We start from the raw sequence: 26,900 nt of genomic DNA, 5'->3' as shown, positions 1-26,900 counted from the left end.
AATTAGTGACCTCTCTCAGCCTCAATGTCCTGACCTGGGGAGCATATATATATATATACACATACATATATCTCCTCTACATGTCATGAATATATATATGTATATATATAAGTGCAAATGAAGTATGGTTTATAAACTGCTTACTGTAGCATCTTCCACGTAATATGTTTTCTCACTGCATGGTGATTACTATTCCTGTTGTTTTTATTACCTCACTTCTCTTCTAAGAAGACATCATTTTTAAGATGCAGTATCAATGTCATGGCTGATTCTCTGGGAATATGAGGAAACACAAACATATACACACAAGTCAATTACAGAGATTTAAAAAAATTTTCTTAAAGATGTTGGAATTAAGGAAATGTTACAATTGTTGACATGAGTAAGATGAATAGAGGATTCGTCTCAGTCACAGGAGGAGGAGAACAGGTTTAGAGCCAATCTTTACTAGGTTGATATTTGTCTTATCTTGGGCAAGTCATTCCATATCTTATAGACTCTGCAGGGTTGTCAATGGGATTAAACTAGATAATTTATGGAAGGGAGGTCCTGGAGCGTGGTAGATGAACCCGATTGATGACAGTTTTATCATTTTTTTTATCATCACGCATCCACTGATTGCCTGCCGTGAGACCAGCATTACTTAGTAATCAAGAAGTTACACCCTTATAATAAGACATGGAGGGACCATTATAGGTATATGTACACCACAAGAGTAAATGTCGAAAGTGCTGTAGAAATGGAAATAACAAAATTCAGGAGATGAGAGGAGGGAGAAGTTATAATGAATCGGTGGCATCCACAACCCTTCCATGAACTCCGGGGCCTTACACTGAGGTTTCTGCAGTACAGAGAGTGGACGGCCAGGACAGAGGCGGAGCTGCAGGAGCCAACTTGATGTCGCTGGGGAATGCTGTGGCATCAGAGGTACTGGGGAACCTCTGGGCTCCTTGGCCTTCGTGCAGCCCTTTAATATTTTAGATTATCCCATGGTAGTTCTGAAGTGTAATTCCATCTTCATGCTTTATTTAAGCAGAAACTCTCCCAGGTTGTGTGTGTGAGCTTCTGTGTGTGTGTGTGTGTGTGTGTGTGTGTGTGTTGTGTGTGTGTGTGTGTGTGTGTGTGTATGAGGGAGAGAGAGAGAGAGAGAATCTGTGCTTGCACAGGGCCATACAGGCATGGCTGGGCTGAGTTCCAGAGTCAGGTCAGCGGGACCCTATCAAGGGGACCACTCTGTTCTCCTTTGGCCCTTGGTAAGTTAGAAACCCCAGGGGGCCCTGCCTTGCTCTGTGGTGCTGATAAGAAGCCTGGTGGTGCTGTCATCTTGTTCCCTGTGGAGGTGACTGGGTCTTCGGGGGAAATGCTGCTTTTAATTGCTGACCTCTGGCCAGCATTAGTCACGGGATTCTGACCCTGGTCTAATTCACTAAGGGTGAGGTTGGTGAACTTCAGGATGTTCTGTGGAGAGCTGATTGTCAAGCGCATGATGGGAGACCAGAGGATATATTTGGGGGTTTAAAAACTTTATCACTGGGTAAAAGGTCTTCTTGGGTGGGGATGATGCAAATGATTTAGAACTATGTCAGAGGTGGTGGTCATACAACATTGAGAAGGTTCTAAATGCCACCGAATTGTACACTTTAAAATGGTTAATTTGATGTTGTATGAATTTCACCTTAATTTTAAAAAGACTTTATTATCACTGTAAACACAAAATTCAGGGAAGTGGCTACATCGCAGAGGGAGGCAGGGGTCAGGACAGGCGAGGAGCACAGCGGCATAGAGGTGTATGTCAGTTGGCACTGAAGTTCTTGTTCTGTGCTGCTCCAAGTGTGGTCCCCAGACCAGCAGCATCAGCATCACCTAGAACTTATTAGAAAAGACAATTCTTGGACCTCATCCCAGACTGATTGAATCAGAGGCTCTGTGGGTGGGGCCCAGCAGTCTGAGTTTTAACGAGCTTTCTGGGCGATTCTGATGCATGCTGAAGTTTAAAAACTACTGATCTAGTTCTTGGGTTTGCAGGTACGTTTATATGTGTGGTTTTATAATTAGAAATAAAACCAAATTAAAGAAGCGAATAAATAGGATCATGCCAGGACTCATGGTGACTGTGCTTAGAACCAAGGGTTATATTTTAATCTGATTCTATGTAGTTGAGATGTATTTAAAAAAGAAAAACAAAAGACTTCTCAGCAACTCATTGGTCTTAATCTGTCAACACCCCACCTGTAAGCCAACACGGAGCAATATGGCTTCAGAACAGATGTCTTATAAAAAAAAAAAAGTCTTGGAATACAAGATAAGAATGATTCTAATTAGAAAATAGAGACGTAAGGATAGCAGTGACCATCCGGCGGAAACCAGTCTCTCCTCTTGGTTCAAAGCCTAAGACTTTGCACCAAGTTTTTCCCAAGGCTCTGCCTTCACACTGACTCGAACATCTGTTCTACCTGGCAGCTCGTGGGGCCTGCTTTGTGGGCTTGCAGTCTGCGCAGGTCAAGAGAGAGCCACGGGAAATGCCATCTCTTAGAGTGAGGAGCGATGGGTGGCTTTCAGTAGAGAAGTTATACGCCCCCTGCTCCCAGCAGCCGCTGTGGGCGGGCACTGGGGTTGGACCAGGGTCAGGGGACTGGCCTATCTTCAGCAGGAGCCTGGGCTTCCAGTGATTGCTTCCTCAGCACAGCAGCCTGGTTGCTACTGTCCTCCTGTTATTTTCTCTGAGCAGCCTATGTTGTCTTCTCCTGTGAATATTAATTTCCCCTGAGTTAGGATCATTGGGCCAAGAGCTGCCATCTGCAGAGCTATGCCATGTTGGCGAGACTTTCCAGCAAGCCCAGGCCAGGGGACCCTTTCTTGGAGTGGTTTCCAGGTTCCTCTAAGAATCCGTCTGTTGCCAAGTGAGGTTTCAGATGTTGACTCCCCCTGCCATGAGCTAGTAGGACTGAGACTCAGACATAAGATTTCTGACTTTCAAATCCAGAGTCCTTTCTCTGACTTTTGATGCCTTTAATGAACTAACACATGGAAAGAATCAGTAAATATCTGCTCAATGCGTGGATTTGTAAATAGGAAGGAAAATAATTGTGCTCAGAGAGGTAGTGAAATTAATTCCAAAGTAATAAGGCTTTGAGCAATAGTAATTGTTCAGATGCAAAACAAATTTTCTTTGACAATCATGTCATCATTGCAGTGGATGAAAAGCTGTTGAAAAAAAAAGAATATATAGATCACGGGTACAGCAGACATAGTAGCTTCTCTGTTTTCAGTTGAAAATATTTATTAAGTGTGTATGTATTCAGAACACCGTGACAGAGTACAGAGCCCCTGCTCTCACAGACATTGCCAGCCACAGGGGAAGACTGTTGGAATTACTTATTGTCTAGGTGCTGTGCTACAGGAGCAACTCAGGGCACTGTGGGGTTGGAGGACCAAAGCCAACAGGGAGTATTTCCTAAAAGGTTGTTACAAACCTACTGTGGCTGTTGGTAGAGAGGCTACTGCTTTCCACCGTGTGCCGTGATCCGTAGCTCCATCTGACCTTCTGTGGTTTCCCCATGATACAGGTAACAACTGGTGGAAGAGCCAGCTACTACGTGTCTTACCGAAGAGAAGCCTTCACTCAGATAAAGCTGCCCAAGTACTCGCTGCCCAAGGTACGCACCACCTGCTCCCCTGGGTCCTCTGGGGAGAGGCTGCCTTGTTGGGCTGCAGAAGGTTTGATCCCTGCCTGGGAGACAGCTGGCATTCAGCCGCACTTAACCACTGTGGGGTCTAGCCTCTGCTGATGTCGCTGAATCTGGGTTCTGTGTTCCCCTCTCAGCAGGGTGCACAGGCAAGAGCTTTGATTTCCCATGATTCAAACATCCAATATAATCTTGGGTCATTTCCCAGGACTGGTAGTGAAAGGAACACTAGCTTTGCAATCTCTTCTGAGGGCGCCTCCCTTTCACAAGGGCCTTATTGACAAGTAGAGGGCCAGGCTTAGAATGGTCCAGGCAGAAACCATAGGTAGGTAGGTAGGTAGATAGATAGATAGATAGATAGATAGATAGATAGATAGATAGATAGATAGATGTGGACAGGTTAGTCTCATGGCTTTCTTGCTTTTCTCTACCCTTCAATGCTAAATATAAATGCACTGCCTGTATTTCCACTCCCTTCTGCCACTATGAGTAATTAAAAAGGAATAATTTACTATAAAATTAATATCAACTCATGACATTTTAACTCCTGTATTGGAAAATCATAAAACTTACTCTGTGGACCTCATCCCCTGTGAACAGTGGCTTCTGGGAGGAGACAGATCTTAGAACCTCGGTATGAATGTGGGAGGGCTTTAGTTGCATCACCTATTAAGGCTGCAAAGAAGCAAAGTCTCAGGTTGGACATGTATCAAATGTAATGGTACAAAGACTTGGATCTCTAAGTTGGTGCTAGGAAACGTATCATGAAAGGCGAAATGAGTACAGAGGTAGTAGGGATTATGGGATAAGAAGGTGGATAACCACCTACCCCTGGTTGCTTTTATACTTTCACCTATTCATATAAGCATGCACATACCCATTCATTCATTTGTTCCTTCATTTATTCACCCATCGATCTATTCTTTCTTCCATTTAAGTTTTTACTCTGTGCCAGGCACTGAACTAAGCTCTGTGGTTAGAGTGGTAAATAAGATACACACGTTCCCTGCCGTAATGGAGCTTGTATTCTCGTAGAGAAGAGACACTGAACAAGCAACTGTGGGTGTAGGGAGTATTATAGGTACAGAAGTTCAAGGGCCATTGTGACATGATAGTTGGAGCTCACCAAATATGGGTAGAGAAGACGAGTTTCCTAAAGAAAGTGATGCTTAAGATGATTCAAGACAGATAAGGAGTTAACCCTGCAAGCAAGTGTTCGGGAAGCTGGTAGAAAATACATATACTGGCCCGATTTTGAGAGAGAGTATGGTTCATTTAACAAACTGGAAAGCTATATTGAGAGACTGGGTTGCACAGAGAGAGGTGGACAGGCTGATGAAATTCACAGGGACCATGGGAAGTAGCCTCAGGGGCCATGGGCGTTAATTTCTCATTTTCTCTAATGTCCCTGTGATTGGCTTTCTAGGCCCATTGTATAGGACTCCCCTTGCAGGATGTACCCATCAGATATTCTAAACCCAAGCAGGAAAGAGGTATCCCTGCTTGCAGAAGATGAGGAAGTTCGTGACCATGTTCTTTCTAAAGGAGAATGACCCTTAGCGGCAACCTGGTGATTTCCATGGATTGGCCCAGGAAAAGAGTTTCGGGGACTTTCCAAACCACATTTCTCCATGTAGGGCTTATTTTGCCTCTTGTCTGTATGCCTGTTTTATGTATTTTTAAACTTCTCAGAAAAGCAAACAGTTTGCTCCCCTGGGCAATGTGGCTGCAGGTGGGGATACATGAAGCCTGGCGTCAGTCACAACCCTAGAGCCCTCCATCACTGATTAGCAACCGCATGGCAGTTTACTGTGGTAGACTACCATCCGTGCAGCCCCTTCGACAGAACTTCATCCGGAGGAGCTTCTCATTAACATGAGGGCTGTCGTGAAGATAGCTGGATGGTTATCGATCCCCTTTATTCGTCGGCCTTGGCCGGGTTTTCATAGCCTGGGCCGAGGAGGTGAGGACGGAGTGGGTGGAGGGAGATGGGTGATTTCCATCGTTTAGAAACGGAAATGGCTTTTTTTTTTTTTTTTTTTTTTTTTTGCGGTACGTGGGCCTCTCACTGTTGTGGCCTCTCCCGTTGCGGAGCACAGGTTCTGGACACACAGGCTCAGAGGCCATGGCTCATGGGCCCAGCCGCTCCGCGGCATGTGGGTTCTTCCCGGACCGGGGCACGAACCCGTGTCCCCTGCATCGGCAGGCGGACCCTCAACCATTGCGCCACCAGGGAAGCCCCGGAAATGGCTTTTAAGCAAGTTGTTGCTGTTCCACGTCGTGCTGCAGTTGCTGCTGGGCATCTTGCTTAGAAACAGAAACATGGCAGATCTGCCCATCATCATGGCCCTCCCACCTCTACTCCCAGCTGACTGTGCAGAATACACTCTCCTGGGGCACTCCATGGCTTCAGAGTGTTTTGCAGGGAAGGAGATGAAGGCCATTAATAAAGAGTAACGTTATTAAGAGCAGCAGCCTTGTGCTGAGTCCTCAATAACCCAGCCCCTGGGCATTGGGCTGGCGCTGAGTCTCAGGCCGATGGCCGTGTAGAGCACGCACCTGCGGAGGGCTTGGAGAGAGATGACAGAAGCCATGGCAGCCTCGGGGAAAAGGAGATGGAGCTCAAGAGCAGAAACCCAGGGCTTTCATTCCAGCTCTGCCTGCTGCTCATCTATGAGCCCAGGTCTTCTCATCTGTAGAATGGGCATCATAATACCATTCCATCTGGCAAAGTTGTAAGGATGCAGCAAATGGCTCATTGTTGGTAAAGTGTAAAGTGCTGGGCAAGTCTAAGCAGTGATTGTGTTCCAGGGGAAATACTACTGACGCTCTTAGCCTGTTGGGCGAGTTCCTCGTGGGGTGGGGTCGTGTCCCAGGCCGCTCTTGCTCTGCCTCACTGGACCCCTCTGAGTCTCAAAGACCTCCTCTTGCCTCTTAGATTCTGGACTTGTTCTTAACTCGCTACTCTGTCATTTCTGCAAGAGAAAAAATTGTTGGTTTGTTTGTTTCTGTACGGAGCTCAGTTTGGCGGTAACAACGTTGAGCTTGACTTGAGCCCCAAGCTCCTGGAAACAGCAACATTTAAGAAATCCCCCCACGCTTTTGTGTTCCTGGTTATGGCTTACTGCAAAGAACTCCCCTTCTCTTAAATGTGCCCTGTATTTACCTCTGGCAAGACCAGATTCCTGTTCTTTGTCTCATAAATGATTCACTGAACTATTTGTCCCCACTGACCAATCTGGACAAAGTGCCTGCTAATTTGACTGGACCAGACTTAAGTCTGGCTTTTCTCCTTAAGAGAATCGCTTGACCCTAAGGAAAACAATTTCCTGTTTAATTACTCCTTACCCCACTCCCCGCAGTTCATTCTAGCCTTGCTTTACTTCTCCCAATACGAGTAATTCTTTTCTGCCTTCACTCTGAGGTGCTTGCAAATACTTTGATCAGAGTGTTCCCCCTATTCCAATAGTCTTTTCCAATCAACTCTCTCCTTACCTGAGTCTGGGTTTGTTTTTGACAGTAGAATACAGTTAATCCCACTTTGAATAATGAAAGAGAACAGGGGGAAATACGTTTTAGATAATTTATTATAATGATAATGACAGTAATGTTAACCTTTCCTTAATTTCCTTAGGAAAATTGTCCTTAATTTTTACATTTCCCCGAATACTGATTTATCCTTCCTTGCTGTGTCATGGCCTCTCTTCTTAAAGAGTTATCTGTAGTTTTAACCTGTTTTCTCATTTTCTATTCACTCTTGAACCTACTGCTAGTTGCCCTCAGCTCTCCCACATCCATCTCTCCACTGTCCCGTTAAAAATCTGCTAGCTGGGGGCTTCCCTGGTGGTGCAGTGGTTGAGAGTCCGCCTGCCGATGCAGGGGACGCGGGTTCGTGCCCCGGTCCGGGAAGATCCCACATGCCGCGGAGCGGCTGGGCCCGTGAGCCATGGCTGCTGAGCCTGCGCGTCCGGAATCTGTGCTCCGCAACGGGAGAGGTCACAACAGTGAGAGGCCCACGTACAACAACAACAACAGCAGCAACAAAAAAATCTGCTAGCCGTTGTAACCAGTGGCTACCTGCATGCCAAATCCAATTAGACGTCTCTACATCTTTATCTTTTGGTTTTTTCTTTTAAACTCTCTGGAGTATCTGACACTGTTGGGGAAAAAAAATCCCCCCATGATACTCTTCGCTTTGGCAGTGTTTTACTCCTGGTTTCCTTTTCTGGATCCCCTTCCCTTGCCATCCCTGAAGTGGGGATGTTCCTAAATTCCCGTTGCATTCTTCATGGTTCCTGAGTGACCTCATCCCTTCTCTTCACACTGATGACTCCTATATCCACAGCCCCAGCAGATATCTCTCCATTAAACTCTGAACTATATCATTAACTGCCTATTCGAGGTACATTCCCTTAAAGAACCCGTTTAACAACTGAGCTCAGAGTCTCTACCTTTTGGCCCTTATATCTCCTCCTTTTATTTACTTACTCCATTTATTTACTTACTTACTCCATTTATTTACTCAGTAAACTATTGTTGGATGTCTACCATGTGCTAGATACTCTGGTAAGCACTAAAAATAAAGTGACAAATAAGAGAGACATAGTGTCTGCCATCTGAGAACTCATTATAGTCTAATGAGAGAGGCAGATATCACACAAATAATTATAGAAGTGATTGTTAATTTTGATTGTAATGAATCCTCTAAATAAAAAGCAGAAAATTTTGTTATTCAGGTATCTGAGATATTCAAGATGTGTCCTTCTCCCTTCTGTAGATTATACCTTCTTAATATCTCACAAGTTCATTTCGTAGAGTTCTCATAGAGAATCTACTTCAGTTCAGGCCCTTGTGTATTACTGCCTAGATGGTTGCGATGACCTTTTAAGCCTTCTCCCTTCCTTCTAGCATTGCCCCATTTAAATCCACTCTTCACAATGCTTCCACATTTGATATTATCATATAATGAACTTGATCATCTTCAACAAAGTCTATGCATTAATTAACCAACTCTAATCCTCCCTTTCTCCTGCTTCAAATCTTGTGTCAGCTTTGTACTTCGTTTCAGGGTAGAACTTCGGTGTGCCGTACAGAACCCCTTATGATGTGGCCACTGTCTATCCTCACCTCCCTCAGAGGAATATTGCCTTCAGGTTATTCCAAGTTCCATACATTCCCTTGAATACTCCACCTGTCTCTCACCTGTAAGCCTGTGTTCACCGTTTTCAGCACGTCTATTGTAGTCCTTAGTCAAGTTCACGAAAGGCCACCTGAGTCTGTGATGTCTCCACCACCAGATGGGCATATTCTTGAGGTCAGGTTCCACGTTTTGTTCCTGTCTGTATTTATATATGGTGTTTGGCACATAGCAAATGCTTAATAACATAGGTGTTTCTGTAATGAGTGAAGTTACATTAGGCCCGAATTATAAGAAAATGTTTCAATAACACGGAAGTATTTTTACTATTGTTCACCTAGGAAGTCATAGGTTTAGATTTTCAAAAAGCAACCATGATTCTCCCTAGTGACTCTATTGGGAGGATGTAGGGGCAGTGTTGTTTATAATTGTTTCAATAAGGAAGTGACACATGCTTTGGAGTTAAATTAGGGTAGCAAGATGAAAGAAATAAGCTTTATTGTCATTCAGATTCCTATAGGACCATTTTTAACTAATGATGCTTTTCTTTGTTCTGGAAGACTTAATATTCTCATTATTGGTTGACCCCTATTCAACTCTAAGACCTATTAGGAGACAGGGCACATAGTTCAGAGTTTTTCAAAAAGTGATTCCCTAGATTGCATGCACTAGAATCATCTGGAGGGCTTGCTCAGGTGGCAGAATCTAAGACTCCACAACCAGACATAATGAATCAGAATCTCAGGCATTGGGACCCATGAGTCTGCATGCTGTTAGGATCGCCAGGTCATTTTGATACACACCGAATATGCCCCCACTGGTAAGGAGTTTAACCTCTTTATTCAGATAGTCTTAGGTTCAAATCTTAGTAATATAATTTATTAGCTAAGTGACTTGGATAAATTAAGGATTTCTCGAGTGGACATCCCGTAATTCTATATACTAGAGAGTAGTCTCTCATCCTGGAGCCTGGAATACCTGCTCACCAGGTAACATAGTCCCAGTGCAGGTCTAAACTAAGATGCACTCACAGCAAATCTGGCTGCCTCTGATGCTGACCATGCCCCAGTGTTTGAAGTTGTTTTTTCCCCCCTCACTTCTTTTACATTAGTTTAGTCTAAAATAACTTAGCTCGTTCATTTTTATGACCAAAACATCTGGGGAAAGCCAGGCATTTCTGTTGCATTTTTAACAGGTAAAGTGAATTAAATCCATATTTCCTGCAGCTGCTATTTCCCCTCCTACTGGGTTCTTGGGCTTTCATTCCACCCCACACAGCATGACTTCCTCACGTTTTTTTTTTTTTTTTTGCGGTACGCGGGCCTCTCACCGCTGTGGCCTCTCCCGTTGCGGAGCACAGACTCCGGACGCGCAGGCCCAGCGGCCATGGCTCATGGGCCCAGCCGCTCCACAGCATGTGGGATCTTCCCGGACCGGGGCACGAACCCATGTCCCCTGCATCAGCAGGCGGACTCTCAACCACTGCGCCACCAGGGAAGCCCCATCACATGGTTTTTAAGAGTAAGCCTTATTTCCATTTTCAGGCACCTCAGCAGGAACCTGTAATTCTACAAGGTGTGAAAGCACAAATGAGCAAATGAGGTCTCAGTCAAGGTGACCTAGGGAGTCCAAGGCTAGAGGCTGAGATCTGACAGAGAATCTCCAGTGAAAGATCCAGAGCTCACTTTCTCACTTTTGCCCCCTCCCAGCTCTCCAGATGAGTTTGCTTCTTTGTACAATTGGCATGGAGGAGCTCTGCGTGGTTCTGACATTAGAGACATTGCTGCCTCCTTTTTTGGTGAAACCATTTCTGGGAAGGGTTGTCAAATAAGGTGAAGGCTAGATCCACCCTAGTTATTTACTTACTGTCACTCCACTTGCCTGTGTCCCTATTACCGGTGCTTTTGGCCACAGTGACAAGGGTGCCTCTATTTTTGCTTTCCTGGGACGGTATTATTCCTTGGCATATACACCTGTATAGTTATACATTTTTAAAATTGCTTTTATTCAGTCCGATATCTATCCAGGCTAACATTTCTTCCTGACAGTGTAAGATCCTTAGGTAATGACTTGAGTTTGTGGTAATCTTTGTACAGTGCCTAGCCACATATGCAAACTGGCTTTTAAAAACGATTTTGAATTCTGAACTATTAGATTTAATTTTAGAAATGACCCAGTCCAGGAATACAAACTAAAGAGGCTTCAGGGACCAAGAAGTTAACAGTAATATAAGGGCAGATCATAGATATGTAGGGCTAAGACTCCAATGAGTGCTGACTCTACCTAAAATACTACATTTTCAGGTATTTGACAGAGGTTATGGTCAAACCAAACAATTGTGATTCATATTCATTTCATGGGTCATTGGTTTGCAACTTCTGATTTAGGGGCTGTATATACAAATAGTTAGAAGCTAACAATTAGGTTAGAGTCATATCACAGAGGTTCAAAACATGGTTCGGCTACTTAACGAGTTACGTAACCTGAAGCAAGTTGGTAAACCTCTGCGTGCCTTAGTTGACTCCTCTGTAAAACAGGAATAATCATACGACCTCCATTGTAGAATTATTGGATTTTTTAAATTGAAATAATACATTTAGATGACTTAGAATGTGCCCAGATGTTAGCTATTTTTATTGGTAGCCCAACCTCTTCACTCTTTCAGTGAGAAAATGGAAGCTCAGGGAGACTGACGCATCCAATATCATACAGCTGATTTATAGCAGAGCTTATATTATGACCCAGAACACTAAATTCTAGAGTGAGTATCCTTACCTGTATATCTGTGGTTTTCAAACATTACTGTATTAGCAGCAGAACCCCCCTCACCTTTTACTCCTAAAATATTACACAGAACTCCAGGACATAACAGATCTCAGTAGTGCTGCTCTGTTTCCAGCAGAGTTGGAAGCCCAGAGCCCCACCCATCGGCTATGCCTCTGTGCCACCTTTCTTGCCATCCCCATCTGAAGATTCCAAAAAAAAGGCGTGAAAACCGTTACCCTAAAAAGTTTGAAATCATAAATGAAGATCTAATGAAGGGATAGGACCTGTCATTTTTGCACGTGTGGGTTTCCTCTTGCAAGGTTGTATGTCTCCGTTAGCAAAGACCAACTTTCAGTTATAAAAATAAAAAATGAAAGTGGGGGCTTCCCTGGTGGTCCAGTGGTTGAGAATCTGCCTGTTAATGCAGGGGACATGGGTTTGAGCCCTGGTCTGGGAGGATCTCACATGCCGCAGAGCAACCAGGCCTGTGAGCCACAACTACTGAGCCTGTGCGTCTGGAGCCTGTGCTCCGCAACGAGAGAGGCCGCGACAGTGAGAGGCCCGTGCACCGCGACGAAGAGTGGCCCCCACTTGCCACAACTAGAGAAAGCCCTCGCACAGAAACGAAGACCCAACACAGCAAAAATAAATAAATTAATTAATAAACTCCTACCCCCAACATCTAAATAAATAAATGAAAGTGGATAAATCCCTTGAAGCCATGGAAAATCATACCCACCAAAGTCCCTTACACCCATCTTCCTGTCACTTAGCAAGTAACAGAAATCATGAAGCTCATAATTTATAGCCTTGGCCTGACACAGAATTGTTTAACATTGCCTATAACTCAAGTTTTTTCTCAACCGTTTCATAAGTCATGGTGATTACTCTGGGTCTCAATGGGCAAGGAGATATGAAGATCTGCTGCCTTACAGGCCTTCCATCTTCTTATAGGACATGCACATCATTAGTACCAATGAGAACCAAGTGTTCGCAGCTGTCCAGGAATGGAACCAGAATGACACGTACAACCTCTACATCTCAGACACACGTGGGATCTACTTCACCCTGGCCATGGAGAACATCAAGAGCAGCAGAGGTCTGATGGGAAACATCATTATTGAATTGTATGAGGTATGTAGCCAAGATTTCATGAATTTTGACAGTATGAACACAAGCATTGGAGTCAGATAGTCCTGAATTCAGATCTCAGCTGTACACTTAGCAGTTGTAACTTTGGGAAAGGGACTTACCTTCTCAATTCCCTCACCTGTAAAATGGGGATAAAATATTGATCTAATGAGATTGTTGTGAGAATGAGGGATAATGTTTGTAAAGCATCTAGTGTGGTGGTTGACTTAATAAGCCTTCAACAAATGGGAGCTAAAGTCAATGTCTTACGTGTATGAGCAGAATTACAGCCCAGAAGTGAAGGTACTTGACTTCAGTGATCTCTTAAGTACTTTTTTCAAGTCTGTGCTTCTTTTTATGAGATCTGGGTGGAGGGATTAGTGCTATTTATATACCTTAAATTATTTGGAAAATCATGTTTTGTGAACAACTTTATAGGAGAGGAAAGCAAATATCACTGGTAGGAGTGAGGGTTTCCCTGAAATGCTGCCAGATGCCAACACCTGTGCATAGAGAAGAACTGGCTGTGATTTACATCTTTTTTTTTTTTTTTTTTTTTTGGCCGTACGCGGGCCTCTCACTGTCGTGGCCTCTCCCGTTGTGGAGCACAGGTTCCGGACGCGCAGGCTCAGCGGCCATGGCTCACGGGCCCAGCCGCTCCGCGGCACGTGGGATCTTCCCAGACCGGGGCACGAACCCGCATCCCCTGCATCGGCAGGCGGACTCTCAACCACTGCGCCACCAGGGAAGCCCACATCTTTTTTTAATATGATCACCTTTATTGAGTTTCCACTTATATTGAATTTTTTTAGTGTGACCACCAGTTAAAGAATAATTTATCTAGGAAACCAAGTGATTCCATTTAGGGACTAGATTTAAAAAAAAAAGAAACTAATTGTTTCAGTGACCCTAATGATACACTGCTTGTTTATACCTCTAGTGTGTGAGCTTTCGCAGTGAAAGAACTTGAGTGACCACTTCAACTAGATGGATTGATTTGAGCAAAGGAGGCGTGTCTCATTATCCAACATTTACTAGTGACTTGTGGTCAGACCCCACAGGCTGTGCTGGTGGAGGTCATTCATTCACAGCAGGACAGCCTGTTGTGGGCGGTAGCCTCAGATGGTATGGCTGAGCTACTCCATCGTGAGTTTTCCTCTTCGAGGGGCGGGAGTGCCTGTCAGAGCAGAGAGATCAACACATGGCCTTCTGCTTGACAGTGGTCTCTTCTGAGCAGTGCATGTCAGAGTGCCCGCATCCCTACTCTGGTATCTAAGTTGGCTGCTCAGTTACTAAGAGTGGTGGAAACATATAAGATTCCAGTTATTTTATTAGGTAGAAGTCATGGAGTGAATGCAGGTACATTAAAAAGAAGGAGAGAAGTGAATGTCAGGGTGGAAATACCCTGATTTTCTAGGACGTAGACAAGTGCTGAAATAATTCCCTTAGCAACAAGGTCCCAGCTTCGGAAATGACCTAGATTTCTTCCTAAAGTTGTAAAGACTAGTAGAGATGACTAGGAGTGTAAATGGCTTTGGGAAGCTTACATTTTCATGCCTCTAATCACACCAGGAGGCAGAAATACACCTTTGTTATTGGGCAGTAGATCACAGCTGTGGGAAGGTTTGTATGAATGTTCCCAGGAGTGAGGCCATTCCTGTTTGCACAAGTAAGCCTGTAGAGGTAAGAGGATTATTCATGCTCCTGTGGTCAGAGCCCAGTAGGAGAGGTGGACATTGCTGCAGATGACCTTTCAGCTGAGAAATTCCTGTTTCTCTGACTCTATTGATATGGTGGGTGAGTTTGCCACTGTGCAGTTCCTTTCCTAAAACAGGGTGCCTGAAACTCCTTGGTCATTTAGAACAGTGAGACATTCTGATCTGAAGTGACGCATGAATCAAAATGAAGAATGTGCCAAGATACATGTAATTTTTTTTTGTCTTTCTGAAGTCAGTCTTTTTTGGGGAAAAAAATACATGGTGTCATCGCACCTACAGAGAAGCAAGATACACTAGGCAAGGCAACTTCCCTAAAACCAATTCTGTTGACCTTGTTCTCCATTCATTTTTATCAAGGTTGATCCTGCCCCTGCATTGTGTTCCAGACTATGAGGAAAGCAGGAAAGATAAGGGTTCTTACCCTCAGGGAGCTTGCAGTCTAGTTTGTTGGGCTTTGAAGGGGTCAGTAAACAAAGTTCCTCTTTTACCTGCCGAAGAATGAAACCATTTGAGACAGAAACAAAGGGTGAGACAAAAGGAGATCAAATGTCAGCTTTATTGCTTTGAAAAGCATGTAGGAGGAAATGGTCTTGCTAATACTGCTCCCCAGAATTGAACTCATCCATCCAGTCACAGGCAGAAGTAGTGAATCAAAAGCTCTCCCATGGGACATGGGGAGAGGGAAGGGTAAGCTGGGACAAAATAAGAGAGTGGCATGGACATATATACACTACCAAATGTAAACCGATAGCTAGTGGGAAGCGGCTGCATAGCACAGGGAGATCAGCTCGGTGCTTTGTGACCACCTAGCGGGGTGGGATAGGGAGGGTGGGAGGGAGATGCATGCGGGAGGGGATATGGGGATATATGTATATGTATAGCTGATCCACTTCGTTATAAAAACAGAAACTAACACACCATTGTAAAGCAATTATACTCCAATAAAGATGTTTAAAAAAAAAATAAAAAGCTCTCCCATGGAAGCCTGTCTCTGTAACACCACAGCATTGTGGTGCAGAGGATGTGATCTTTGCAGGCAGATCCCCAAAATAGTTGAGTTCGGGATGTGCTGTAAAAGACCAGTTCTTTTTCTCAATGTTACCAATCCGGTTATCAGTACTTTTGCCCTGGGGAGGAAGAGGTGAAGAAGTGGAAGGCATTCCAAATGTCAAGAATGACAGAAGCCAAGAGTCGGACAGGCAGTGTAGATCTGTAAGTCCGTGAGCTAGCCAGTCTAATTGCGTAGAATAGATGGTTGTCAGGGACAAGAATGAGTGCTGCATAAGTAGTTGGGGTTCAGATTCTAGAAGGCATTTAATACCAAGGGAATAAATTATATCCTGACACTATCTAGACCATGACCATATTGAAGGTTTTTAGAGGGTGATGCTGCTTTGCACCTGGGTGTACATTCTGTGATTTGGAGATTAAGCCCAATCTAATTGGTCTCTAGGGGTCATTAGACTTTAACCTTCTTCACTGGAGATTCTCACAGAAACTGAGATTGTGTACCATATGGCCAGTTAGCAAAGAGACTATAATTTTTGTGGACTCTGAATGCCCTTGAGTAATACAGCCGGAAGAAACAGTGAGCTTTCGTGTTCCATTCAGCTAAAGTAACACACTTTCATGAAATGTATTTTGCCTGATGAGGCTGGTACGTGAGACGCAAAATCTCCTGGAAAGACGTAAGTGACTCTAGTAGGGTAGTGATCACAGTCTGACTTGTATTAGAGGTGCGATTCCTGCATGTTCACTAAGAGGAAGATTAATTCTAACTTGATGAATTTGGGGAGACTTGCCGATGAGTAGGTTTAAATGATGACCTGCTAGAGCATGGGAGAAAGGCATGCCTGGTAAAGTCCAGCATCAGAAGAGAACCAGAGTCTGATGAGTAGAGGTCCATTTTCCTAGAATGTCAAATGACCCTGGAGAATAGTGGGGGTAAAGGCTATGAAGATGCTAGTAAAGAGCTTGACTGAAGAGTCGGGCGTTTATTCTCTGGGCTGGTATTTCTCTCTGTTTTCCCTTACATCTAGCAAATGATAATTGTATGCGCGAGGTAGTGCCTATGCCAAGTTAATGTAAAGCTTTATATTACAATGTGACAGGGTGTTACCTCTGTTTGCCCTTGTCTGAAATGTCTGAGATGCCTTTAGTTAACACAGATGTGAGGTGGCTTGAGCTGACCACAACTGATTAAAGCTACTACTGTGTCATTCTGTCTTCCACATGGACCTCTCAAGCCTCTTCTTGACATTGGAAAGGGGACAAAGAAAGTGAGAATTTATTTGAGAAGTACACCTTGTAGATCTTGGCACTGATCACCTTGGAGACCAAGGGGATCAACCCCACCCAACTCCCTAAAATCTAAGGCAAGGCATTGTTCATTTCCTGGTCTGTTGGAGCAGTTTCCTGCTGAAGAGGGAGTCTGTTGTGCTCTGTCCAATCCCTTCATCAGAGTGCAGTCTTGTCATGGCTGTAATTACATAATCAGGGGAGAAAATAATTCTTGAAGGCCAAATAATGATCTCTTCTTTAAGGTAACAGAGCCGTTCCATCAAAACAAGGCTGGTGTTGACAATGAATACAGTTCATTATGTGTGTTCACCATTATTCTTATGACACTCTTTTCATACAGAGCTCTGTTGTGGTTTTTTCACATCTCTAACTATAAACTGCATTTCTTCCTAGATGTTCTCCACTGGTAAATCAGGTAACAAATGTTCTTTGCAACACTTTCAGTTATATTGTAGAAACATTCTCTGAGCTGCTGCATTTTCTTCAATATTTTCCTAGATTAAGCATCCAACTTGTAACTCTGTATAATACTAACAACAGCATACCAGGTAATGCCTTAAACTGACATTGTCGAGTAAATATATAACAAGCTACACGCGCATTTTAAAATCAAGAGAAAAAAGTAAAAAGAAACAGGTGAAATTAATTGTAATATTATATTTTATTTAACCAAAATATCCAAAATACTGTCATTTAAGTATATGCTCAGTATGAAAAATTACTAATGAGATATTTTATAATTTTTGTCATACTAAGTCTACAGTATCCTGGGTATATTTTACACTTCTCAAGCATCTCAATTCATCTGCTAAATTTTCACCAGAAATACTTGATCAGCATTTATATTTCATAAAATTTACAGTAGAAAAGGGAGATTCACATATCCAAGTTATTCCAAGCATACTTAAAAGTTGGCCAATAACTGGATCAGGTATCAGTTTTTTTTAAATTTCAGTTTAAGTTGGTTAAAATTAAAAGTCAGTTTCTTAGTCCCACTGACCCCATTTCAAGTTCTCAGTAGCCCTGTGTGGCTAGTGGCTATGGTATTGGACAGCACAACCCTTAATGATATATATACTCTTTCTTATTTATCTGTTACAATAACTCCTTGTGGGAGATACCATTCCCTATTGTGCCTATGAGAGTACAGAGATGCAGAGAGTTTGGTAACTTGGCTCAGATCACACAGCTAGTAAAGGGTGATGCTGTGTTTGAACCAACCCATGTCAATTTGACCAAAAAGCCCAGGCTCTTCCTATTATACATTTTTTTCACATTCATTTTTTTTATTGAGGTATAATTTATGTACGGTAAAATTTACCCTTTTTGGTTCTATGAGTTTTGACAGAGGTATGTGCTTCTACCACCATAATCGAAATATAGAACATTGAACATATAAGGTATTGTCTCACGACATTCCCTCTTATGGCCCTTTTTTTTTTTTTTTTTTGCGGTACGCGGGCCTCTCACTGTTGTGGCCTCTCCCGTTGCGGAGCACAGGCTCCGGACGCGCAGGCTCAGCGGCCATGGCTCACGGGCCCAGCCGCTCCGCGGCATGTGGGATCTTCCCAGACTGGGGCACGAGCCCGTGTCCCCTGCATCGGCAGGCGGACTCAACCACTGCGCCACCAGGGAAGCCCCTATGGCCTTTTTGTAGTCATCTTCCTCCCACCAAAAGTCACTGGCAAACCAATCTGATTTCGCTCTGTCCCTCCAGTTTTATTTTTTCTACATTTTCATATGAATGCAAAAAAGGGAGTCTTTTGAGTCTAGCTTCTTTCACATAGTACATTGAGATTCACACATGTTGTTGAATATCAAGAGATGTTCCTTTCTTTCTACTGCTGAGTAATACTGCATTGCCTGGGTGTATCCTCGTTTGTTTATTCATTCACCAGTTGAAGGTCATTCAAGGTGTTTCCAGTTCTGTGTGATCATGAATAAAATTTCTATAAACATTTATGTGAACATAAGTGTTTCTTTCTCGTGGGTAAATACATAGGAGTAGAACTGCTAGATTGAATCTCAGCGTATGTTTATAAAAAGCCAGCAAACCATTTCTTAAGTGGCAGCATCATTTTGTATCCCCGCCAGAGATGTATGCGAGTTCTAGTTGCTTCATGTCTTTAACAACAGTTGGTATTATCAGTTGTGTGTGTGTGTGTGAGTGTGTGTGTGCACACACGTGTGTTTAGACATTCTTTTAGGGTCCTAGTGGCACCTCATTAGTTTCGTTTAAATTTCCTAATGACTAATTATCATGACCTCACTATACTTGGATGCATAAAATGAAACTCTGAGCCATCCTTAGTGTTCTGGCCTCTTTGCTCATCTTATTGATGTTTTATTGCTTTCTGTGTCTCTAGTGCCTGCCCTCCACCCACTGCTTTATCATGACCTTACATTACCCTTCTTTGGACAGATGGACGGCTACTTGTAGACCCCGTGGGGACATTTTCCCCAACTGACCTTCATCGGCCCCTCACAACAGGTCCAACTCTAGGGACAGCCCAAGGCAAACCATGGTAATTGCTTTTCTCAGCAGAGCCCTGGCTTCCTTGTCCTGAGGGCATGGGGGTGAGTGACAGATGATTATGCCACCTGGACTCAGTGCTCTGCCAAGGGGCTGCTGTCAGTGTCCCTTTGCACCTCAAATTGATTCCCAGAGGGAAAGTGGGCCATGCAGGCCTGGGACCTTGTACTACCCTCTTCTCTGGGGACCACCTTGCAAGCTGGTACCTTTCTCCTTGAACTCTTGGGGCTAACAGCAGCAGCTGTGCTGCTGATTTCAAACCACAGTGGGAAGAAGCATGTTTTTAAGTTGATCAGATTCCAAATACCTCCTTGGATGGAGAAGAGTTAAAACGTGTGTTTCGTTCCCCAGTTCCTTTACGTTGCACGTAGTGCAGGTAAGTAGTGTTTCCTGGAACTTTTGGGTCAGATATGTGTGTAGCTGTGTGTGTACACATACATGCGTATATGGGTATGAGTCTACTGGGCGCCAGCAGAAATGTATTTCATACTTGGATTGCAATCGAAAAGTTTGAAAGCTATTGGCCTAAGATACAGAAAACAAAGTGCCCTCCAAGCTTATAGTCCATTTACACAAAAGATGAAGCCAAGAAGCAATTCAGCAATAACGTAAGGGCTTTGAACAATCCAAATACAAGTGGGAAGTGTTTTATCTTTTTTTTTCTTTTCCCCCAGACAGGCAGACAGGACTGAGATTGCTTTGGCATTAGGTGCAACTGCAGGAGAAACACCTTCAGAGGTGCAGATGGGTTCCTTCAGAATCTCTCCTTCTATATATTTTCAGTCTCCATTCTCCTGATTTTTCTCTCAGACTATGTGAGGCACACAGAAAATAGCCGTCTGAGTGGTGGAGTTCTTAGTGGGAATATGGTCATATAATATTGGCATATTATATTTTCCAAACGCGCTCATCCAGAGAACACGAGAAGCAGCTAAGTGGCTAGTAATTCACGCTAGAATGTATCGAGCTAGGAGGCAGGGGATGATGGTGACAGACAGAAGTCTGATTCTGACCTGTATATGTTCTAGAAATTCGATATCGAGGCCCTGGGTACATGTTGGGGGCAGGGGGCTGGCTTAGGGGGAAGAGTTCTATGGAATCATTATCTGGTGCTCCATCAGAAAAGACACCAGCTCTGTGTCTAAAGAGAATAGCAAAGGGCCCCCATCAGGCAGAAGGTTCTAAGGAAACACAGATTCCATTTTCTGTGAGGAATTATTGGTAATTGGTTGGAGAGAAACAACTTTGCAGTTGGTTTTAAAGACCGAGGTGATCTGAGGGCCTCACAGCCCTTGACTGCGTGTGTAAGGTGCCGGCCTTCATGAAATGGCACTGACTTTAAGCAGCAGGGAGGGTACCTCCAAGGAAGGGCATAACTCTGACAACGCTGCCCCTCTCCCCACCTTGGCTTCTGTCCTTACCCACCCTCTGTTCACATTAGGAAGCTAATCAGTTCCATCACTGGCCTTTTGTCAAATTCCCCTGGTGGTGTCCTTCCCAGATAACACTGTTCTCCTCCTGACATCCTCTGTCCATTTTTGTAGTTCTTTGTTGTTTTGTATTTGGGTTGGCATTCTCTATTCTCTTTCAAGGCCAGTCAGGTTACTTAAAAAAAAAGAAAAGCACTTCTCATTTCATCAGGTAAATTATGTCATTAAAAGAACTCACTTCTGTGAAATTCCTTCCTTTTGTTCCCACTGGCATCCTCTCAGAACTGCAGTAAACCTCAATTCATGATGACCCTCAAATAATGGGGATAAGTACAGTTAAAATTTTGAGATATCTGAGTGTAATCCAGGAAACCTGCCATTCTACCTCTTATTTATATATATTTAAACAATTTGAATTACGTTTTCTTTGGAAAATCCTGGCACTTGAACCAGAAGTCAAAGGAATGTTTCCTTGACATAGATTGCTGTCATTCTAAATATCTCTTCTGATTGCCCAGATGTAGGCATAGAAGAAATAAAAGTGAGTCAGATCTGTACTTACTCTCGAACGCTTCTGGATCATAAATGTCCTCATTCTCTGGCTACTTGTTTTGTGGCGATACTCTTCTTCCTTCAGAATATCAAGGGCGTGCAAATCCCAATACATCGGAACTCTCGCAAGAGCGCTCTCCATTATCTGTTGTGTCCTTTGCCAGCTGACTGAGGACAGAAAGGAAGGGAAGGGCTCTTTCAAAATGACCATTGGCTGAGACCCAAGATAATATGGGAATTATCCAAAGTCACCCAGTGAGCTGGTGGCACAGCCAGTGACAGGGGCCAGGTCGCCAAGCTGGGTCACCTGCCCCCAAATATCCACCTCAGTCTTAATCAGGACACCTGGACTTCTCCCGTTACAGATTATACCTTGATGCCTTGAAAACCTGTCGACGAGCCCCTCCTGAGCAAAATCCCATGTTCTCTGTTTTTATTTATTTATTTTAAATTTTTATTGAAGTATAGTTGATTTACAATGTTTTAAGTGTACAGTGAAGTGATGCCGTTATACATATATATGTATGTCTATATACATATATATATTCTTTTTCAGATTCTTTTCCATTATAGGTTATTACAAGATACTGACTATAGTTCCCTGTGCTCCACAGCAGGTCTTTGTTGTTTATCTATTCTATATATAGTAGCCTGTATCTGTTAATCCCAAATGTTCTCTAGAAGGAGTAACTCCTTCAGTTGTTATCAACCACTCCCACCCCAGAGGGAATGTTGATAGTTAATTAAGGATAAAGCCCTCTGAACAAAGTGCAGAGACCTGCAGAGTAGGGCAAAGCAGATGAATAATAGGGAAGTGGGACATCTGGTTTGTGGGGGTGGAGGGAGCAGAGATGAACTTAAACTTCTTTTGGAGACCACGTGGCACGTGACATTTCTCACCATGTTCCTCCTCTTTTCCTCTGTTGTACCCCCACACGCTGTGGAAAATGCTGGGGCTTCTCCCAGGGCCTCTCCAAAACTATAGGCATTTTGGCCCAACATTGTTCTCCATCTCTCGCCCTTTTTCCTAGGTAGCAGGTATCAAAGGGATATTCCTGGCAAACAAGAAGGTGGATGACCAAGTGAAGACCTACATCACTTACAACAAGGGCAGGGATTGGCGCCTCCTGCAAGCTCCAGACGTGGACCTGAGAGGAAGCCCAGTACACTGCCTGCTGGTCAGTCCCCCGGTCTCATGTGAGACCACAGGGCAGGCTGGTTACCTGGGGATGCTCCAGCGGGGGCTTTCTTCCATCAGGGAGGGCTTAGGATCTTGGCTGTGCTGAGCAGGGATGTCCTACAGGTCCCAGGGCATTGACCTGTGGACTCAGACTGCCATGTCACTTGGATGGAAAGTTCAGTTGAATTCCACAAACCTTTACTGAGAATATACTATGTGCTCCAACTCCTAGGAAGATAAAGAAACATCTTTATCTTTCTTATCTAAAGAAAGAGCCTGTGCCCAAGGGTCCCAGACAGAGCTCAGTAGTGGTAAATACCTATTAGCTGATGCTGGTATGATATGATAAGTGCTTGATGGTGGGAAAGGTAAGCAAAATTTGCCTTGGAAGCCCAAGGAATGTCAGGCTGGTATGTCCACATGGGACAGAGTTAATCTCTCAGCATTCCCAGGGTTCCAGCTGTATGGAATATTGGGGTGGGCACCATGGAGGTGCAACTCCATGTGAGGAGGGAAGACAGATAATTAACAGTGCAATTCACAACTCTCAGTGCCCTCACAAAGAGGACCTATTTGAGAAAATTTTCTAAGGTCCCAGAAATGGTTATGTTTGCCCTTTGCAAAAAAGTTGCCTTTTGCAACTTACTGAACATTCTAGACATTATGTTAAAAACTGGGAATATAGTGGTAAACAGGATTAACAGGGCCTTTCCCCTTTTGTGGTTTTCAGTCCAGCTCCATGCTTCTGATTTGGGGTACTAGGAAGGTCAGAGACAGGTGCCTGCCTGTAGGCAAGAACTGGTCACAGCAAGACTTTTTTTTCCCCAAACCTTACCCATGGATTCATCTTATTAACCTAATTTTCTCCTTTCCCCGATTTCACAATTTGTTTATTTTTATTTATTATATGGTGTCTATAAATCCCTAATCCTTTTCAAGAAACTCAAAAAGGGATAAATAAGTAACTGAATAAAGAACACAAACTTACGAGTTTCAAATAATGGCTTCAAACATTTTAAGTAAAATTCAAAGTAAAATTATAAACAGGAACCAAATACATAAAGCAGAAACAGGGACCATCTGGTTGAAGAAGAGGGTAGAGGGCCTGAGACTGTCTCACTTACTTCCCCACTTCACTGCTCCCAGTGGCCCGTTAGGGCTCCAAGAAGCAGAGCATGATGGCCAAGGCCAGTGATGGGAGAAGATCAGTGTCATCCTGTGGGAAGGAATGGTCTGGGAGGCTTCATAAGGCTGACCATGAACTGGACCTTGATGGGAGGGGTAGGGGTGAGGAAGAGAGGGGAAGCCTACAATTGTGACAGGAACAGGGACAGGATGGGGCCTATGAATGGTGCTCAGGGCAGCTTCTGATGTGAACATAACAGCTGCTCAGGGAGAGATGACTTGTGCCCCAAACAAAGTGAGTGGCTCACATCCAATCCTTGCTGTTTCTGGAAGCTGAACACCTGGGAGCCCCATATCTGGTGGGGCAGGGGTGCATGTCAGGATCTTCCTGGAATGAAGCCACTTTCTCCTCCTCTATTTTAGCCCTTCTGCTCCCTGCATCTACACTTGCAGATCTCTGAAAATCCATATTCCTCAGGGAGAATCTCCAGCAAGGAGACGGCTCCAGGGCTCGTGGTGGCCACAGGTAAGGAAGACATTCCCTGGGCTTCTTCCTCACTGAGGGCTTCTGTAATATGTTACGACCTCTGTGGAATCATTTGAGCATCAGATAAAAGCTATGGGCACTCTTCCCAGAAAACAGGCAAGATCTGTGGGACTCCAAGGCCAATCTAATCACCCAGTAAAAGAGCTCCAGACACTTGCAACTTTTGGTAAATGCAACATCTCACATGGTCACAGGGCAGTACCCTGTGCTTAGCAAGAGGCCAGAGTTCCTCTCCAAGTAAACTGATAGATCAGAAAGGTTGTTTGTAATAGGGAATTCTCACTTTAAGAAAACGTGATACATGAACTTCCTAGCTCACCAAGTAAGAGTTGGGGTAGTTTTCTTTTTGCACAGAGGATTCTTTACAAAGGGTTTCACCCCAGGGCTGTTTTTAATCAGGAGGTCTCTGGTGCATGTAAAGGTTTGTTTACACATGAGTAACCCGCTTGGCTGACAGCCTGGGGGAAAGGGCAGAAAAACTCCAATTTGTATTGTTGGAAGCACTGTCCACTGAACGTCTATCAGAAATGAAGATAAAACAACTCGGAGATGAACATGAAAGTCTCTGGGGGAAAGTGCTTTGCTTAGCATGCATTTGATTTCCACACACCTTTGCAGGAATAGGTTGATGGCATAAAGCAAGGCACGCCTCTAATCTTCGAAGTTAGAGCTCTGCTATGAGGCAGCTATTTTTCTAATGAAAGCAGATAAATTCACAGCAACTTGCTGAGATGGTTTAGTCTGTTTTCTCTCATCGACCTGAAGCTCCAGCCGCTGGCGTTACTGCTCTCGTAGACGTGACTTTCTTCTCCAAGCCTCCAGCTGTATGAACTTTTTAGCACCACCAGTGACCATCCACTCGAATCAGGTTGGCAGCTGGCATAGCCTTCTGACACCTCAGACTACTCCCCTCCGCCCGGTAGGAACTGGAGCCACCCTATTTAACACCACTGGCTTCAGGGAGCCCAGGACAGTGAGAGGTGAGGGCAGGCTCTATTGGTGTTCTCCTGGCTGGGGGGAGTGAACCCCACACACCATCATCCATGCTGATTGGACCTCCCAGCTCTGGGACTGCTGTGCTCTCTGCCTCTCCTCAAGACCTATAGGAGACTCTGGACTGGAGTGGAAGGAACGCTGAAAAACAGTAATCAATTATAAAATATAAATGCTAACTGTATAGTCAGGCATGGTTCTATGTGCCTTAACCACTCTGAACGTTGGTGTTTTCATTGCCAAAGTGGGAATAATAATACCAACATAATGGAATTGGAGTATTAAATGAAGCAGTGGATTTCAAGTGTTCAGAACAGTGCCTAGGACGTATCGAATACTCAGTACATGTCACCTATTACCATTGTTAATGTTACAGAAATTGAGAACTGCTCTTCTTACACCAGGAGACTATGGTTTGCACATCTCCTTCAAGAGAATCCATAAATAATATGCGTTCACTCTGCATCCACGGAATGAATGAACGCACTCAGGACCCCTGCAGTCCTGCTTGCCAAGCTGACCTCTGACACTTACGAGCCTTATGCATTTGGCTTAGTTCCTTAACCTCAGAGCTTCATTTTCCTCATCTGCAAATGAAGTTGTTTTTGGTTTTTTTTGTTCCCTGCCTTGTGAGTGTGTTGTAAGAATTAGAGAGAATTAGAGATGGAAGATCCCGCTGAGGGCTCAGAGCATAGTCAGGTAGGTTAGTTGTGGTTGTTACTACCTGAGGCCATCACGTGCCTCGAAATTACTCTAGTGCTAAGTCTTTGTAAGCTAACAGACACATAGGCATTAAGGATTGGATTCTGAAACTTTCTTGTCCATATACATGAGAATTTACTAGTTCCTTTTCTCTCCCTTTGTCACTCTTGTAACTGGAAGGCTGTTCGCTATCGGGAGAATAATTATGAAGTTATCCTAGGATGGCTTCATTGGCCTGAATGGAGCCTGTCTCTCCAGGATCCTTTTCCACATCCATGCATTTCACCTGCCTTCAGGTGTCAGTGATCCTGGCCTCTCTCCTCTCCGCTCCTCACTGCGTCCTCCCACCTCTCACTGAGATGAGGGCTCCCGGAAGCTGTGGGGATGACAGGACATCCCCTGTGCTGTCCCTGTTTGAGGCTCCTGGTGAGGCCACATCTCACGAGGCAGATGGAATTCCAGTCTGGAGAGTCTGCCAATTGCTTTTAGCCATGAGAAGCGCTAGGGTCGGGCTTCCCTGGTGGCGCAGTGGTTGAGAGGCCGCCTGCCGATGCAGGGGACGTGGGTTCGTGCCCCGGGCCGGGAAGATCCCACATGCCGCGGAGCGGCTGGGCCTGTGAGCCATGGCCGCTGAGCCTGCGCGTCCGGAGCCTGTGCTCCGCAACGGGAGAGGCCACAGCAGTGAGAGGCCCGCGTACCGCAAAAAAAAAAAAAAAAAAGAAGCGCTAGGGTTCTTACTATCCTTACCACTGTGGTTTCAAGCTAGTCGTCGAGGCCTCACATCCTCCCAGGGCCTTAAGGTGTGCAAAGCACTTTCCTAGCCTTGATCGCACAACGGCCCTATGATGTGGAAAAGGCGATTACTCTTGTCCTCGATTTACACCTGAAGGATGGAGGGCAGGGGGCCAGTGTTGTGCCCTCACTCACACTCCCTCTGGCTCCAAGTCTAGTCTGTCCAGTAGCCATTCAGCCAGACCTAGCCCTGAGTCTCTTCACATGCCCACTCCACAGCTACCCCAGGCTTCCTGCCATGCTTCCTGTACATTCTGAATGCTCGTACCCTTGTGCTGTCCCCTCCATGGAGGTGCTTCCCTTTCCT

General features: G+C 44.4%; 1 protein-coding gene across 5 annotated transcripts in view; it reads left to right on the top strand.

The window, feature by feature from the left end:
• Nucleotides 1-26,900, top strand: part of SORCS3 (sortilin related VPS10 domain containing receptor 3) — a 612,586-nt gene that overhangs the window by 498,262 nt on the left and 87,424 nt on the right. For all 5 annotated transcript variants that reach the window (XM_060286394.1, XM_030865557.2, XM_060286392.1 and 2 more), the window contains exons 8-11: nt 3,567-3,656; nt 12,544-12,723; nt 22,286-22,432; nt 23,983-24,085. In XM_060286394.1, the coding sequence (XP_060142377.1) occupies nt 3,567-3,656; nt 12,544-12,723; nt 22,286-22,432; nt 23,983-24,085 (520 nt within the window). The remainder of the gene's footprint in view (nt 1-3,566; nt 3,657-12,543; nt 12,724-22,285; nt 22,433-23,982; nt 24,086-26,900) is intronic.

This window comes from Globicephala melas, chromosome 16 (assembly GCF_963455315.2).
Source record: "Globicephala melas chromosome 16, mGloMel1.2, whole genome shotgun sequence".
Taxonomy (NCBI): domain Eukaryota; kingdom Metazoa; phylum Chordata; class Mammalia; order Artiodactyla; family Delphinidae; genus Globicephala; species Globicephala melas.
The sequence above is the reverse complement of the archived record's forward strand: the minus strand, read 5'-3'. Positions and strand labels throughout refer to the sequence as shown.